Genomic DNA, 17925 nt, shown 5'->3' on the forward strand with positions numbered 1-17925 from the left:
AGGCTTATCTGTGCTGCTGGGGAGCAATGGCACAGGGGACTTTGATCCTAGGTCTGGCTGTAGGAGCACAGGGAACACCCTCTGAGGTGGTGGGTCCTCAGCACAGATGGATGGGTGCCCAGTGTATGGCGTGTGACCGACCTGTGGGGAAAGGGCTCCTGTACGTAACAGCTTATTCCCCACTGTCCCACACCTGCTTTGGGAAGTGTGCGAAAAAAAGCCAGGATATTAAGGCTGTCACCCAACACCTGGATGTGTGTAGATTACCCTGGGTGCTGACCTGAGGAGCACCCGCTTTACCTGCTTGACGGCCGTCTCGATTAACAGGTACCGGTGGGAGCGGCGCATGGGCAGGCAGAGGCTGTACACGGCGTGCAGGGCTGCACAGAAGAAGCTGAGGAGACCGATCTGCTTTCGGTGCTGGAGCCACTGGTCGAGCCAGTCCGGAAAGCGCCTGTACTTGGTGCCGTAGTAGAGCTGCGAGCAGGCTGCCAGCACCCCGGGCAGGTAGACGAGGGACAGCATGACGTAGGACACGCAAGGCAGCGTCGTGTTGACCACCTCGATGGGGATCTTGTACAGCTTGTTCTTCTGCTCCCTGATAAAAGGGTGGATGACCTGACGGATCAGGTTGTAAGTGAAGAAGCAAAGAAAAAGCCCCAGAGCCAGAAAGATGGGGATTTTCCAGGCTGGCAAGAGGCGCAGGGGAATGTTCTCGATCTCACAGGCTGATGACAGGCAGCCCATGTCCACGGGGGTGAATCCCATGACCTGAGCAATTTCTGCTACAGTGCGCTTGGCTTCTTGGTTATTTGAGCAAATCAGAACCTGCAACAAACAGAAATATACATATAGGGTAAGGAGATCAGTCTTCCAGGATCGAGTACATCGGGAGGGATACTTTATTACAGGGATCCTACATTATTCCACTGAGTATCATGATTCCTGGCAGGCTTTTTGACAGGGATTTACCACGACTGCCAAAGACCTCTCCCCTGGACAGATTTCCTCTCATGTCTGCTCTGCCAGTTTTTTTACTGGCTCTGTTTAGATAAACAGACAATGAAATGATACTTTTCACTTAGGCAGATGCTTCGAAGACTACAAAGCATGAAATGAGTGAGGGTACTTAATTTCTGAGAGAAGAAACACACAAGTTATGGGTTGTATGCCATGGTCAGCACTCAGACTCCTCCAGGAGCCTAAGGCCATTTGCTGATGCTGCCAGACCTCGGCTGCTGAAGCAGTTGTGATTTAGCCCTTGTTGGAAGAAAACAATACCTGCTTGTTCCCATCCCTGGCACCTGATTGCAGAGTCCACGCAGAAACCACATTAAACCCCTTGACCACGGTGCAGGCTGGGAACAGGGAAGCCAAGTACTCTGCGTTGGACTCCTTGTGGTGGTTGATCTCGGTGTTGTTGCTGACGTCCACCAGGATCTTGCCCGCCAGCACATCAGCCAGATCACAGAGGGTGGAGTAATGTTCCCTGAAAACCGCCACAAAAATGATGTCTGTCTTCTTCACTGCCTCCGCCTGGAAGGTGACCTCTGCTGCAGAAGGGAAGAGGCTGGCCTTCCGCTTCGGGTTGCGGCTGCCGACCACCACCTTGAATCCAGAGCACACCAGGCGGATGGCCAAGGAGCGCGCGAAGTCCCCGCTGCCCAGCACCCCGATGGTGCGGCCGGACGCGGGCGTCACGCCGGGGTCACCCTCTGTGCTCCCGTGGCCCAGGAGGGGCTTGGCCATGTCTCCTCTGGACATCCTGGCAGGAAAACCAAGGGGAAATGAAAATTCACTGTGGAGCTCTTGCAGAGACCCAGATCACACCTGCGGTCATGGGGAAAAGTGCCACTTAGGCCACTTGAAGAGAGGTGAATGTGGTTTTGGTCCCAGTAACCCAGGACCCATTGCCAAACCCACCAGCAAGTGTGCAGTAATGTACAAGCACCATTGGAGGGGAACACAACACCATGCTGGGTTGGAAGGCGAAGGCTTTTAGGGAGGTTCCCAGGTCTGTGTGATCCAGCACCTACTGGATGCACTCGTCCATCCTCTGCAGTTCCTCATGCTGCCATCTCACACTGCAAAGCCAAGGCAGTGCTAAGAGTGATCAGGATCAGCAGCTCTCGGACCCCCATGTGGCTACCTGAAAAGTCCTGGCCCAGGGGTCTAAGGGGATTCCTGAGCCTGTATTTGGAAAAGCCAGAGGGGTGGGTGCTTCTGATTTGCAGGAGAAGAATCAAGTCAGGGAGTTGAAGTTGAATTGAAAGTGTCCTAAAAGTGGTAAATGAAGAGAGTTGCAGCCTTTGCCTATTCCAATATTTGGGTCTGGCAAGTGCTGTGTGCTTCAGCTCTTTAATGAGTAATGAGAACTTACTCGTGACATTTAAAAAACATATTAAAACATGATGAGATTTGCTCATGAAAGATCTTGATGAGCTTTACAAACGTTAATGAATTTTGCCCTGTAACAGATTAGATATTGAGGGCACAGAGAGGTTTTAAGCAGATCAATAAATTCACAGGCAGCACAGCAGCTGGACCTGGAGGTCAGAAGAAACTTGCGCAGGGAACTGCTAGACTGTTCTCAGCCTGTGCCTGTGGCTCAGATCTGCCTCCTGACTGAAGGAACAGCAAATTTACCCTTAAGGAATGGCAAATTCCTGGTGGTCAGATTTTTAAAGGGCTCAGAAAGTGGCTCAGGGAACTTACAAACCAGGACATTTGGCTTTTGTACTGAGCACACTGCTATAGATTATAATAAAGACCATCATTAACAAATGTGTGATATATTAGGGAGGGAGACAACTTGGCTTTGGAGTGCCCTATAGCTGGTCAAGTTCTTTCAAAGTGAAGGTGATCACTTGGTCGGAGTGACCTGGTTCATGACACAGGTGTGTTTTTCATAGGCTTTTGGAAATGTCCTTCACCCAAGGCTTTTCTGGGATTGGTGCAGTAGTGGTGCAAAGGGGAAGGGCACTTCTGCATGAATAGTTACCAATGGGAAACAAAGAGTGAGAAGAAATAAATGATTTTCATAATGGGAATAGGTTGCCAAGGGATTTCCCTGAGGATTTGTGCTGTTCAACGTGCTCATAAGTGATCTGGGAAAGGGAGTGAATATTGAGAAGATGGAGCTTGTGTGTGATGATCATAGAATCACAGAATGGTTTGGAAGAGACCTTAAAGATCATCTCATTCCAAACCCCTGCCATGGGCAGGGACACATTCCACTAGACCAGGCTACTCAGAGCCCCATCCAACCTAGCTGTGAACACCTCCAGGGATGGGGAGTCCACAAGATCTCTGGACAACCTGTGCCAGTGTCTCACCAATCTTATATTAAAGAATTTCTTCATAATATCTAATCTAAATCATTTAAGACAGTCAGTCTTTACTGTGAAGAATCTGGAGAAGGACCTCTTCATTTGTAGTGCCTGAGCAGCAAAATTCACTACTGATACATGGCAAGAACTGCCTATAGGCATAACCCCCCATAGCATATGTACACTTTAATGAGCTGTAATCTTGTTAGAAACACTTAGAAAAATGACCAGAGTGTCACATTACTCTGAAGATACCAACTTGGAGGTCCCTGGCAGACACACATCAAACACAGCTGAGTTACTGGGCGAGGAGATCTCTTACACAGCAACCACAATCCTAGCCCTGCTCCTCATCGAAAATCTGCAAAACACCTTCAGCAGATGGACTTTGAAACTATAATTCACTGTCCTGGATACAAAACCACCACAGCTTCAGAGACAATGCTGTTTCTATGACAGAGGTCTGTCTGTTTTCCCTGCCTCTCACCAAGCACCCCCTTGTCCCAGAGACCAAAGCAGTGTGCCCATGGAAGAAGTGCTCTCAGGAGAAAACAAGTTCCAAAGAAAGGCATAGTGACTTCTTGCCTTTAACAATACCTGTCCTCTGCTCACCATGCAGCATACAGGCCTTCTTTCCTGCTCCAGGTGAATAAGAAAGCCCTGTTCAGCTCAGAATTGCTCCTACTTCACTCTGAAGGTTTCTGCTGCTGTCCCAGACCTGCAGGAGGGTTTGTGTGCTGCAAGGCTGATTTGGTGATGCTGGCTGTGTCAGAGATTAACCCAGGCTGCTGCCTGTGCACACAGCCCTGCCTTAGGTGTATTCCATGTGTATCACAGTCACTAGGATATTTCACCAGGAATTAGTGGGAAAGGCATACAAAACAATGGAGATACCATGACTATACTCCTCTGTAAATCCAAAGACTGAACAGCACACCACAGTTCTGATCATTCTACTGCAAAAGAAAAAAACCCAAGGGAATAAACCTAAGAAAGGGCCATAGGGAAAGAGTGAGAGAAATGATGAGAGCTTTCAGTGCCGAAAAGAAACACATGGGTAAGGAGGGAGCAGGGACCACCTGAGACTTCTGGAGATGAAGAGCGACCTCACAAGTGGTGCTCAGGTCAATAGGAAACCCCTTGTATAAAGTAAAGCAGCTCTATCTGAAAAGATGGTGTGTGGGGTTTTTTTTCCGCTGGTCCCTTCTTATCAGATGCTTTATCAAACACTCACTGCTTTAGATTTTAGAAACCTTCTTGCTCCACTCAAATTTATTCATGGCCAGAACTATTTGTTCTAGGGCCAATGCTATTGTTCAGTGTAATGAGCTTGCTTTCCCGAACCGCCCCTCCTTTTCCACCACCTGTACACACAAAGTATTATCCCAAAATAAAGAAACACATCTCCAGCTCTCAGCCAAGGGAAGAGAAATCAGCATTCAGGGTGGCAAAGCGATTGTTACCCACAGACTCATTTCATAATCGATTTAAGGCACCTCAAAAGCTCTCTCTGTGCTCCCACTGGGATGTAAATTTTGCTGCAAGCAAATTTTCTTGTAGTATGTTTTCTCTGTCCTATAGCTGCCACTGAACATGTATAGAGATGTTTGCAATGTTTGGAGATAAACAGCTTTGCTGTCTCCAGTTATTTTGATTGAAAGGGATGATAGAATTAAGCAGCCTTTGAAGTCAGCAGGGTAGTTAAAAAGTAAGGAGACTCAAAATCTTTTCTGTGGATTTTGGTGTGATTATTTCAGTCGTGCTCTGACTGTTGGGGCTTTGGAGCAGGACCCATCACTGCTGCACAGCCCCTGGTGGGGTGGTTCCTGCCGCTGGCTGCTGCTTAGCCCTGTGGGTTGCATTGCTGTCACTGCCATGCACTGAAATCCTCCCGAGGAAAGGAGGAGAAAATCCCTCTTCCACCATCAACGCATTTCCCTGAGACAAACACTGTGGTTTTTGCCTAACAGATGCCTGGCAATGGACCCTCTGATTAGGCAACAGCTTTTTTTCACTTCTGTATCTCTGCAGAGCACGCAGACCCCCGTCTTCTGCCACTGCCCCAACTTACCGTGCCCACACTGCTTTTTCTGCACCTGTGGACAATAGGTTACCCGCTTAAGACTCTCCCTGCCAAAGCTAATTCTCCTGGGTGAGGTCAACCCATCCAAAGCCAGTTCAAGATCAGTTTCTTACCAAGGAAGCTACAAAATGATTTAAAGCACAGCCCAGTGGAAGTAAAGTAGCTTCAATTGTAACTGGGCAGCAGTTCCATAACTAAAATACTGAATACAATACAGAGCTGCCCTTGAGCTAGACTGTTAATTGACAGCCTTATATCACTGCGTGGTGATGGTCTGTGCAGCTGCAGCACACTTGTTCCCATGTGCAGTTCACCAACTGCATTGCAATTACTGCTGTTATTTGTAGGAGAAGAGCAGTGATGGGCAGTGAGCAAGACAGGAGTCTCCCCTCTGCCAGGCACCCTATAAAAACTGGCCAGAAGGCCACTTCTGCCCCAAAGAATGGGATCAGACAGAGAGAAGCTGAGTGAAATGAGGCAGTCAAATCGCTGTTGCCCAGGCAGAGGGAGGGAGGGAGGGGTTCTCACAGAAGGAAAACAGGGATAATTCTACATATTTTGCACCTGAGTCTTGGCAGAGGCTGTTAGCTTAGGCTCGGTGCCAGGCAAACAAGGTTTTTCTGCCTCTCTGCCCACACTGAGAGGCCTCATGCAAGTTTTGCAGCAGGACAGACTCTCTGTATGGAGCTGGGCTGCAGGAGCCCACTCAGGTGTCTCTGGGCTCACAGCAGAGTCAATCTGCCAAGCAGATCATCCCCCACAGCTAATGAGGAGCCAGCTCATTTGTTATCCTCTTTCAACAGACGTGGAGGACTAAGATACTAACAATGATGGGACTCCAGCAAGTTTGTCTGGGACGACCCAGATATCTTCGACCATGTCTTTAACAATGAGACCATCTTTCTGGGCCCCTCTCACATCCTCTGGTGCAGCAGGATAGCCTAGCTGGTTCCTGTAATTTACAGTCTGGAAGTGTTTGAGTTGTACATTCTGGAGAACGATGGATCTGTGATGGCAAAGCATGAACTTTGCTTCAGTTCTGGGCAAAAAAACCCAAGACTCATTTCACTGCCCTGGTATTCAGATTTATCAGATAAAAGACAAATTAGTTTTACAATAACTAATAAAAAGGCAGTGCCTTAAATTTATCACTGACTCAAATTCTACTGAAGAAAATGGCAGCAATCTCACAAAGAGCTCCCATAATGTCCTGTCCTGTGCAAGCAAACTGGTTCCTGTTTGCACAAAAACTCATCTCTGAGCTCAGCCTCACATACGGAGTCTCAGGCTGCACTACCTTTGCTAAAACAACTGCTTTTGTGTCTTCCCCTGAGGCCAAGTTTTGTTTAGACCTTCCACAGCTGAGTCTCCAGAAGCTCTGGATCCAACCCGCTGCAGGTCATCAGAGAACCTGCTCTGTGCTTCAGCTTCTGCTTGGTGCTTATTTGACATAAAGCACACGATTTTTATCTACATTCCTTAATGAGCACATGGGTTGAAGGACCAGCAAGGCACATGAGGAATCAAATGATGTAGCACAGCCCTTGGTCAGGTCACTGCAGAGGTCACTGCATGGCTGGCACCCGGCTCCATGGAGCACAGCCCCACAAACACACACACTGGAGGACAGGGGTGATCTCTGCCCCCAGGGGACTTCTGGTGTGCATGGAGGGACCTTTGAACCATGAAGACAAAGCCTACAGCCTCTGTTTGCAGAGCATTTCCAGCTGTGTTAACCCTCAAGAACCCCCAGCTGGAGAGGAGCATTCAGCACCTGAAGCCTCCACTCAGGTCTTTCTGTGAGCAGAAATATTAACTTTTTTGGCTAGAACTCTTTTTATTTCCAGGAAGATCAAATGTTCAAGTCTTTTTCACACACAGAGCATCCCTCCCAGGAGCACAGCAAGTACCATGAACCTGAACCTGTTAGAACTGGAACAGATTTAAGTAATAAAAGGGCTTATCCAAAGCCGCTTTAATCCTGGCTCTGGTGCACATTTCTGGAGACCTTTCAGTGCTGCCCTGCCTGACTGGAAATGACTTACCCTGCTCTGCAGGTGAGAGAAGGAGTTGGGGAAACTGAGCTTGCTGCCCCTTTTCTTTTTTCTCCTTCCAAAGCAGAGTTTTATCTGCAGTGGCTCAAACCAGGAACTGGCAAAGGGTATAAATCACCCTTCAGTATTGCCTCAGCCAGAAAAGCCATGTTGCAAACCTCCCCAGGCTGCCAGCCAGGATGTGAGAATGAGGAAATGCTGGGAGCTGGGCTCTCCCCACTGCTGTCCTTCAGCCTCTTTGCCCACAGGCATACGAGGACAGGGGATGGGGAATTGTTCACCCCATGCCCTACTGCTGGGGTGGGGAGGCGGGACAGGGACATGTCCCAGGGTGGATGGTCCTGCCCTAAGCAGGGATCACTGGGTACTGAGTCTGTCCCCTGCAATGCGGTGGGTGTAGACATGCCCTCTTCTCCACCCTGATTCACATTCACAGGTCCTTATCCCTTCCCCTGCCCCAGGGCAGGTGTTTACCTGATTATCTCATTTATCAGGTATTTGTCTGTTAAAATCACTTCCATAAGCTCCTGCAGAGACCTGCTTTCTCTCCTCTTTAATCTCTCAATCCAGTTAACCTCATCGCTTCCTCTTTTACTCCCAAAGGACGTGGCAAATGATTTGCCCTCTCATTCTCCTCAGACACATTCTGCATTTGGAGAACAGGTTTCATATCTCCCTTCAGTTTTTCCTGCCCAAGTGAAACCAAACTCTTTCATCAGAGCTGTTATTTACAGGGTGCCCAACAACTCAGCCTCTGTTCCTTGCTCTCATTTTTCTTGGAAGATGCCCAGAACTGCATTTTCCAACTGAATCCCTAAAAGGCACCAGCTGGAGCAGAGGCGCCGCTTCCCCAATGTGCCACTTCTCTTTCTTCATCCCAGAGGACTGTTTGCTTTTGCACAACTGTGTGACACTGTTGACTCACGAGCCACAGTGTCCATCACCCTGTCCTCTGGCTCCCCACGGCCACTGTCTGGCCGGTCGCTCACCCAGTGTCCAGGCGGTCAGTCAGTCCGACCACACAGGGCATAACGACTGCCCTGTTTATTTAGACCAGCTCTCCAACGATTTTTAACTTTTACTCTCTCCTCTAAAATGGTTCCAGTCCCTCCAAGCTCTGTGTCACCTACAAATTCAGTATGTGCCTCCCTACTCCATCCCCCGCTAATGAAAACATGGGCTGACAGGCACTGACCCTCCCCACTCCGCACACCCTCAGGTTTAAACATTGATAAATATTGAAAATGTTGTTTTTGGAAGCCAGCAGTGAAGCCAAAGGCATGTATGTCCCTGACCACAAAATGTTCTTCACCATGACCAAAATTCAAGAACATCTTTCAAAACAGAGAAAAGTAAAGGGGAAGGGCCTACCAGAATTTCCCACAGGGATAAAATGGTCTCTTTTTTTCCCCACACAAGTTCAGATATTTTGGCTACAGTTTTTGTATAGAACTACACCAGCCTGTGGTCACTTTGCAGGAATAATTTCCCTCCCCAAGGTTAAACACGCAGTGCTGAGTAGAAAAATCAGCTGTATATAATATAGAACTAGAAAATAAAATTTTGGTCTGTTTTCATCAAAATTATGTACTTTTAAGCAGTTGCCAATAGGTTTTGCCATAGATATCTGCAAACTTTCCTCTTCCAAATTTGTCTCCGAAGGCAAAGGACCCCCTGTTTGCAGTGTCACTTCTCTGCAGCAAAGTCCTTGTCTGAAGAGTTTCCTTTGCTCTTCTGCAAAAGGATCTTGCTGGCTGTGCCCACCATGTTGATAGAGTAATGAGAAGCCTGAGAAAGACCTGCCCTGTAATAAAACATCATAAAATGGAATCTGAAATCTGGGGAGCCCAGAGGTTTCATTTTAAGACCAAGGAAAGCACAGACCTGAAGCAAGGCAAGAGCTTGCTAGAGCAGTGCTGATGCTGACATAGCACACAGGACTGTATGATCTGATGTGACTTGGAATTAAAAGGTTATTTCCTCTGCTTATCAGCTCACAGTTCTTCAGTGATATAAAGAAATGGTTTACAACAACTTCAGGTGCTGTACTTAAGTGTTATGGGGCTTCTCTTGCTTTTTTGGGGTGTCTTCAATCTCTTTCTGCTCTTAACAAGTTAATGACCATCTCAGCGGCTCACCTGTTTCTGAACCTTTCCCTCTCCAAAGTGCAAGGAGAGCAGGGAAGCAGTCAAAAGCCTGGATGGTGGAAGCTTCTCAGGTAGATCTAGTAATGTCCTGTGGCCTGACACGCTGGGAGGAGGTGCTACTGCCTGCAACAAGCTGGAGCTTCCGCTCCTCTCTGGGCAGCGTGTGCTGCTCTGGGAGCCCTGAGCTGGGAGCTCCAGGGCTTCAGGGATGGCAAGACCTGACTCCAGCAGTCACTACAGGGAGCTGGCAGAGGCTCCAGCTCTTTAAAACCTCTTTGTTTCTTTCCAGGAAAGACAGGGAGGAATTGCACTGCGTGTGCATTTAAATATTTGTATTGGCTATTTCCACACCGCAGTGCCTGTTAGAAGGGTCTCCAAGATCAGCATGCCCTTGTCTTTCTGACTTTGCCTCTCCCAGTGACTCAGAAGATGCACAGGACCACATGGGAAGATGGCTTGGGAGGCAGTGTGGGGTGGAGGGAAGACACAGCCTATGGCAGAGGGCCAGCCCAGCTTTTGCTGATCCCTTGCTTTCCCTCTGAGGAGCCCAGGCATGACACACAGTGTACACAGGTAGCTCTAAGCCAGCCCTGAATAAGCACAGCAGTGAAAACAGGGAGCTCTGCCCAGAAAAGGCAACAAAACTCATGTAGGCCCGTGTTCTGCCTCTTCTGCCTTTCCCAGAAGCTCCTGGGAAGATCCTAGGAGAGATAGAGTAAATGCAATAGGCTGACCAAGTAGTCAGTCTTTGGGGACCTGGACGGATGGAGTTGGGTGGGAGAGAGATGCTCTTCACTGAAAATCAACTCTCCTACATGAAGTACCAGGACCCCACAGCACTCTGCCTTCCCCTTCCTCCCCTACTGTTTGCCTATGCCTGACCAAAACATGCCTTTGGTCCAACATCCCACAGAGGAGATCCAGCTTGCTTCACATTTTCCCCTGCACTGGCAGGGTTTTGCAGGTCAGTCCAGAGAGATGAATATGTGCAAGTGTGCACAACATGCCTCCCCGAGGACCTCAAAGTCTTAGGGAGCCCCACTCATTGTGCTGAATGAGTACAAACACCCTGTATTTCACCACTGCTCAGGAGAGCCATCCTGTGCCAAGCTGTGCTGGCAGCTGCAGAGGGAGCTGATGCTGTTTGCCTGGCTGAGTCTGTCTGCCTGGGATTCCTCTTTGATGGTCTTGAATGAGTTTTGTAAAGTCAGCTGTGCTGGAGCACTGACTTCTGCACCCACGTTTGGCCAGGGCAGCCTTGTGGTGAGGAGTTAATTTATTCTAAGCACCTGAAGTGATGCAGGTTGGTATCTAACCCCAACATAAGAAGAACATGGGCCTGCTGGAGCAAGTCCAAAGGAGGCCACAAAGATGCATGGAGAGTTGGAGCCACTCTCCTATGAAGACAGGCTCAGAGAGCTGGGGTTGTTCAGCCTGGAGAAGAAAAGGCTTCAGGAAGACCTTAGGGCAACTTCCAGTACCTAAAGGGGTTACAAGAGAGCTGGAGAAGGACTTTTCACAATGGGTTGTAGTGATAGGACAGGGGGGAATGTCCTTAAGCTGAAGGAGGGTATAAGGAAGAAATTCTTCACCGAGGGTGGCGATGCACTGACCAAGAGAAGCTGTGAATGCTCCATTCCTGGAAGTGTTCAGGATCAGGTTGGATGGGGCTCAATGATCTATTAGTGCTTGCCCATGATCAGTAATTGATATCAGCCTACTTCAGGAGTGGACACGTTAGCACAGACCCTGGTTCTTGAAGCCTGCAGTCCATGGGGACCTCTTAGGACATTTTTTCCAAAGATTACAGTAGTGTAGTTCACACATACTAAATGGAAACACATGTGTTACCACAACCAAGGCTTTAGAGAGACTCACTGAAAACCTGAGAACCTGGAAAAAAGATGGGAGGAATTTCTGTTTTAGTTTCTTAAACCATGGGAAATGTTTCAAAATGTTCAAGTGGTTCAGGCCCCAGAGTATGTAACTGCTTTTGGAAATGCGATGGAAGCTCCCACGTCACCAACATGCTTTCAAAATGTTTTATCCTTTCAGTTAAGCGACAGTTCACTTCAACTTAGATGAAGATGGGAAGCTGCTTAATCCACTGCAGTTCTACAGGGAAAACTGCCTGTAGTGGGTTTCTGTGGCTGGGTTTTGGTAGCGGAGGTGGGGGGGCTACAGGGGCAGCTTCTGTTGGAAGCTGCTGGAAGCTTCCCCTGTCCCATGGAGCCAATGCAGCCGGCTCCAGGATGGCCCATGGTGGGGCAGCTGTGCTCCAGCCCATGGAGGAGCCCATGCAGGAGGCTGTGACCCCATGGGAAGCCCAGGATGGGACATGGTCCTGCCAGAGACCTGCAGCCAGTGGAGAGGGAAGCCCACACTGGAGCAGATTTTTCCTGGGCAGGACTTGTGGCCACTGTGGGGGACCCATGCTGGTACAGCTCATTCATGAAGGACTTCACCCCATGGAGAAGTGACCCACGGGACAGCAACTTGGGAAGAACTGCTGCCTGAGGGGTGGACTCACACCGGAGAAGTCTGGGAAGGACTGTATCCTGTGGCAGGGACACCACAGGAGCAGGGGAAGGACTCCTCTCCCTGAGCAGCAGCAGAAACAACAACTGATCGCAACCCCCATTCCCTGTCCCCCTGCACCGCTGGCAGGGAGGAGGGAGAAGGAGGGGTGGGGGAAAAATGTTTTTAAGATTATTTTACTTCTCACTCTTTTGCTCTGATCCTGTTAGTAATAAATTTAATATTCCCACTCTGAGTATGTTTTTCCCATGAAAGTCATCAGTAATTGACCTCTCCCAGCTGTTATCTCAACTCATGAATCCTTAGCTGCTTTTTTTCTCTCTCTCCTCTGTCCAGTTGCAGAGGGAGAGTGAGAAAGTGGCTTTAGTGGGTACCTGGCATCTGGCCAGGGTTAACCCACTACACTACCTTATGAAGAAGCAGTAAGTTAAAATTTGAAAATAGTATTTTCCTCCATTATGGGGTTGACAAAAAGCTAACTCTAATCACTGATGGGAAACTTAGAGATAACAAATTCGTGGGTTTTAATTCTTAGTACGTGACATTTTTTAACACGGCTGCCACTGCTTTTCCCACCTCTCGAGAGAGATAGCATGGCTGGCCTACTTCTTCCACCATCGGAAAAAATGTGTTTCCCCTGAATCTAAACCTGCTTCTATTTATGGGAGTGATGTTACAAGGTCGCAGTCAAAGCATAGTTCTTAACAATAAAAAGCAAAACAAAACAAACCTAAAACAAAACTAAAAAGCAAAGCAAACAACAAAAAATTATTATGCTTTCAGAGTATGTTTTCCTGGGGTTTGATGTGGTTCTGTTAAACACAGACTTGTTGAGTCATCAACATTTTCTTCTTTACAATCACAGAGGAAATCAAATATGTGCAGTGACTGTGGCATCTTATATCACTGTATTTTTGTTTCATGGCAAATGGGATTTTAAAAGAGGAGAAAACTTAAGCTTGATGCAGTATTTAAATCTTGTTAGTCCTGCATCTCCCCAGCCCACAGAGTATTGATGCTGTGGGCGATGGCCTTCCTCTCCTGCTGTCTCTCAGTTTTGGTTTCTTGCCACAGGAGGCAATTTTTCTGTGTGTTAGTTTTATTTAGACTATTCTGACAGAAATCATCTGGGGTCTTCAGTACCTGTCCACCCTCTGCTTTGCTCAGTGTGGTGCAGGCATTAGGAACAAAAACCCTCTCCCAAGCAACCTGATGGGGCTGTGACAGCCCTGTGCACCTCCTGGGCAGGTGTTACACCCTAACCAGAGTCACAGGAGAGGGAAAGTTCCACCTCAGGTTACATCATCTGAGGGATGGTCCTACTACAAAGTCACCTCTCCAATTCCTTCAGTTTTCATCCTTCGTTACTCTGACACAAATCAAATGCTGAAGTCCTCTCCAATAAGCATCCAATCTTTGTAGTTTTCACAAGTCCCTAAATTGGTACAGAAACCACACAGCCTCTCCCCACTCTACTCTGAGTGATCCTGGGCCCTGGCCAAGATTTTCCCCAAGTTTTTTTATATCTCAGTGCTGATTTCTCCCTGGCTGGAAGAAGCCACTCATTTCAAAGCATTTGGAGAGCTGAGAATGAAAAGTGAAACCTAAACGCCAAGTGGTCCCGGAGGAACACAGTGCATCCATCCATTCACCCATCGATATCCATCCATCCATCCATCCATCCATCCATCCATCCATCCATCCATCCATCCATCCATCCATCCATCTCCACTGCGCTCGCGAGGACCACATCACCTGGAACAGCAAACCCGAGCTGTTTCGGGGAGGGATTGCCCGGTGCCAGGGACTTTGCCGCATCCGCACGGACATGTCCAGCGGCCACGGGAAAACGCTTCCTGCGGGCACCCCGCATCGCAGCCCGGCGGACCTGCCAGGGACGAGCATCCCACCGGCCTCTTGTCCCAGTGACCACCCGGACTGGGACACGCCGGCCCCCGCGGAAATCTCCGCCCGAGACCTGTCCCCAGCCCCAAACGCAACACTCGCACTGAGGCGGCTGCGTCCGAAACCTCCCTGGGGGCCCGGACCCCGCTGCCCGAGCCCATGGGCGGAGCGGGCCACGGGGAGGGACCAGCCCCCTCCCCAGCCCGGCCGTGGGGATCCCGGCACGGGAGCCTGGGAGACACCGCTCCGCGGCGGGGGAGCGCCCGCGGACCCGGGACGTCTCATCCCCAGGCAGGGGTAGCCCCCCCGAGCCGAGCCGAGCCGAGCCACCCCCGCCCGGCGCGGCATCGCACGCCCGGCTCATCCCCGCTGTCGGCGGAGTGTGCCCGTCCCCCCGCGGTGCCCGTCCCCCGCGGTGCTCACCTCTGCGCGGCGGCGGGAGGGCGAGCGGCGCCGTCCGGGAGCGGGAGCGGGAGCCGTGATGTCAGGCCCGGGCTCCGCCCTCTGCCCGTGTGCCCGCCGCGGCCGCAGACACTGCCTCGCTCAGCTCCGCTCGGCTCGGCTCGGCACAGCCCGGCCCAGCGCGGCTCTGCACGGCCCGGCTCAGTGCCCGGCCCAGCCCTGCCCGGCACAGCGCTGAGAGCGTGGTGGGACCGCTGGGACCCCCAACCCCGTCCCGTCCCACTGCCGTGCCGAGGTTAAACACGCACCGACAGGAGGGCACTGCTGCCAGGGCAGCCGGGGCACGGTGTTCATTACAGACAGGAGCCGAAGGCAGACCTTAATTTCTCTATTTATAAACGCATTTGAAAGCCGGCCGGTGTCTTATTTTAATGGGCGGGTACGTTTTGTTGCGCCTCTGCCCCTGCTATCAGGGGCCGTGCACTTGTTCTGAAAAGCTGTGCCACGAGGCGTGGAGCAGATAATGGTTCTTACCCCCACTCAGGGAAAGAGCTGTCCTGCTGCAGCCACCCCAACACAGCCACACGGCCCTGCTCCGATAGACTAGCTCCGATAGGCACTCAGAGGCTACCGAGATCTGGCAGTGTCTGCTGGCAAAAGCACTGGGACAAACCCACAGGGACTTGAAAACAAATCCCTTGAGAACTTTGGTTTGCTCTCTTAGTAGAGGAGAGGAGCATGGAGGGGAGGGACCTGAAGGGATGGTCCCATCTGTCCCCGTGCTGTGGCATAGCTGGGGAGATGCTGGTGTGATCTGTGCTTATAGCCTGGGTGGAGAGATGTTTAGTGCCTGCAGTTACGAGGCTTTTCCTAATCTTTACTGACTACCATCCCTTCTGTGTCCACCTTGCACATTGGATATGTGTTCCTGGGATGAAACAAGCCCCACTTCTTTCCTCTCTTCTGGGAAGGCCATGATTTTAATGATCTCAGCCCATTATCACCAACTGTCCTACACAGACATCTCACCTCCCCTGCCTCTGTGCTGCCTGTAAAACAGGGTCAGCTGCCAGCCAGGGCCATCCCAGCCTGAAAGGGCACTCACCACCTTCTCAAATCTAAGGAGTGAGAGATATAGAAACCTGTTAATATGGGGAAGCTGCAGCAAAGATATGGGATTGCTGGGGAAAGCCTTGGACCCTGGATAAGAGAGAGCTTCAGAGGCTTGGGATGTTCAAGCTGCAAACTTCGAGATGCTGTATGTTCCTTGGGTATTGGACAATACCGGAAAGGTGAGAAAACCTGCTGGCACAGTTAGAAGAAGTAGGATCACTGGGACAGCTGTACTTCATCACATCTCTGTGAAATCCACCTGTGACTGAATGCAGCTGAGAGATCCAGATTACTCCTTACCTCCTTCTTGCCTGTTGTGGCCCCTGCCTTCTCATGCCTATCTTAATGATAATTTATATACCATGATCAGCTCTTTGTGGAGACTGAAGGAAAGAAACTGTTGAACTCTCTTGTACCTTCTCTATGTTGTTACCTTCTCTCCCACATTATATAAAGGACAAATTTTGCCTTTCAATTTATTTACAAGAACCCGTAGTTATTGCCTTGTTTGCCTTGTTTGCCATTTCACAGTTTCCTCTTTGATCTCTCAGGTCTCTGCAGAGCTGTGGCTGCACCAGGTTGGTCTCCCTCTGTACCTTTCCTTTGCATGGATGAAGTCCCCAGGTTTATGATCACTTCCTTGGTGGGTAATGACCAGCTATCTAGAGTTCCTGAAACACTGAAATCTACTTCTTGTTTGTTTGTTTGTGATTGTTTTTGGTTTTATTTTTGTTTTGGTTTTTAAGGTTTCACTTCCTTTCTGTAAATTAGCAAACTTTGTAGTTTTTATCCCCGTCACTTCCACCAAAACATACTCTGCTTTTCCACCTGTTTGTCACAGAGAAGCATATCAGAATAAACACTCATTTAACACCTGTCTCCTCAAACTTTGTCCATGGCACCTCTTTGCTGGATGGTTTGAACCCTGCAGCTCCATTTTGCCTCCAACCATTTCAGTAGGTAACTAAAACCTCCTCAGCTCCCAGACCTTGACTGAACTTATTTTTTGCTCAAGAAATTCCCTTGGGAACTGTCTTTCTGACGAGATGACCTGATATGGCCTTGCAAGTTGGCTTAATTTCTCTTCTACCCAGAGAAACTTAACATGCCGGGATCATGCTGGACTTGGCCAGTTTTCTGTGTCTTTATCTGGGTTTTTTTCCCCCTTTCTTCTTGCTGGTCCTGAGCAAGGGCTTTTCCCTGTGTCATCTGGACCCTTCCTCTCACAGCAGTCATCTGTCCTGGCCCATCACTCACTGGTCATAACTGCAACCCTCTGTCAGCACCATCTGTGTCCCTGTGACCATCTGGCTGTGCCCTGTCGTCCCCTCAGCCTCAGTGCCAGCTGCACCCCCTCCTCCCTGTTCTTCCCCCCCACAAGGCTGGGCAGTTGCTTTGGATTTGCTCAGGGCTGGGGCTGGCAGGTTCTGCCAGTGCCTGTGTGCCAGCACAGTGTAGCTCCGGTGTGCAGATGAATCTTGACAGCTCCTGGCTGTCAGGGAGCCATGGGGAGTCCCCACCTCCCACAGTGTCTTGGGGCTGCTGCTGGGATGCTCAAGCCATCTGAGGTGAGTGTGAAGGGGTACACCAGGCCAGCTCACCTCCTGTCCCACACCTAATCAATAGGGGTGGTGGCCCAGGGCATTCCCCGGGTTTGTTGTGCACACAAAAAGTGAGTGGTCCCCAAGCCTCCCTGTGCCCCTCCCGCTGGTTGGCTCCCTTGGGTGTGCCATGTGGCACCCCAAGGTCTGATGTGCACCTGGAGGACACCAGGGATGCAGAAGCTCTGGGCAGCGGTGACTACACCTGAGCAGACCCTGTGACAAAAGCAGAGCTTGGGGACACCACCTCACCCTGCCACTCGCAGTGTCACAGCAAGGGAAAGGCTCTGCTTCCCTCTGAAATCCAGGCGTAGTAAGTGGCAAACTTACCGTTGGCAAACCAACCTATTTGGCGGGACGGTCAGCAAATGAAGCTCCTCCTCTGGCCTTCCCAGAGCTGTGTTTTGGGCTGGAATCTGCTTTCTTGGGGCCCAGGGTACCGTTTGGGTTGGGAAATTGGGTTATAAGCACAGCAGGGTTTGCCGGCACGGTGCTCTGGACTGGCACCTGGCCCGGCAGTGCCGAAACTGTCAAGCCCAGAAAGGAGCCGAGGGGCTGGAAAGGTGTGTGTACAATACTGGCAGGGTAGAATCAATAATGTGTGGTTAATTATTGTCAGTGAGCAGAGGCCAGAAATTCATTTGGCGCAGTTGTGAAACAGAGGGCACGTGTAGGTGAATGAGCAAAAATGGGCACGGAGGGAGCTGTGATGGCTCTGTGAAGTTGAAGCCAGGCAAACAGTATCTTTGTTGG

General features: G+C 50.0%; 1 protein-coding gene across 4 annotated transcripts in view; it reads right to left on the minus strand.

Moving 5' to 3' along the window:
- STEAP3 (STEAP3 metalloreductase) overlaps positions 1–17662 on the minus strand; it is a 28253-nt gene extending 10591 nt beyond the window's left edge. The window contains exons 1-3 of one of the 4 annotated variants that reach the window (XM_050339838.1): positions 17518–17662; positions 1282–1765; positions 301–828 (exon numbers count right to left, since the gene is read on the minus strand). In XM_050339838.1, coding sequence (XP_050195795.1) covers positions 301–828; positions 1282–1764 — 1011 coding nt within the window. In that variant the 5' untranslated portion in view covers position 1765; positions 17518–17662. Of the gene's footprint in view, positions 1–300; positions 829–1281; positions 1766–14479; positions 14526–17502 lie in introns of those variants that run through there. The other 3 variants (XM_050339841.1, XM_050339837.1, XM_050339839.1) reach the window with 3 other exon arrangements.
- Between the last annotated feature and the right edge of the window lie 263 nt (positions 17663–17925).

The sequence above is a fragment of the Myiozetetes cayanensis genome, unplaced genomic scaffold (assembly GCF_022539395.1).
Source record: "Myiozetetes cayanensis isolate MyiCay16 unplaced genomic scaffold, myiCay2020 scf9, whole genome shotgun sequence".
Taxonomy (NCBI): domain Eukaryota; kingdom Metazoa; phylum Chordata; class Aves; order Passeriformes; family Tyrannidae; genus Myiozetetes; species Myiozetetes cayanensis.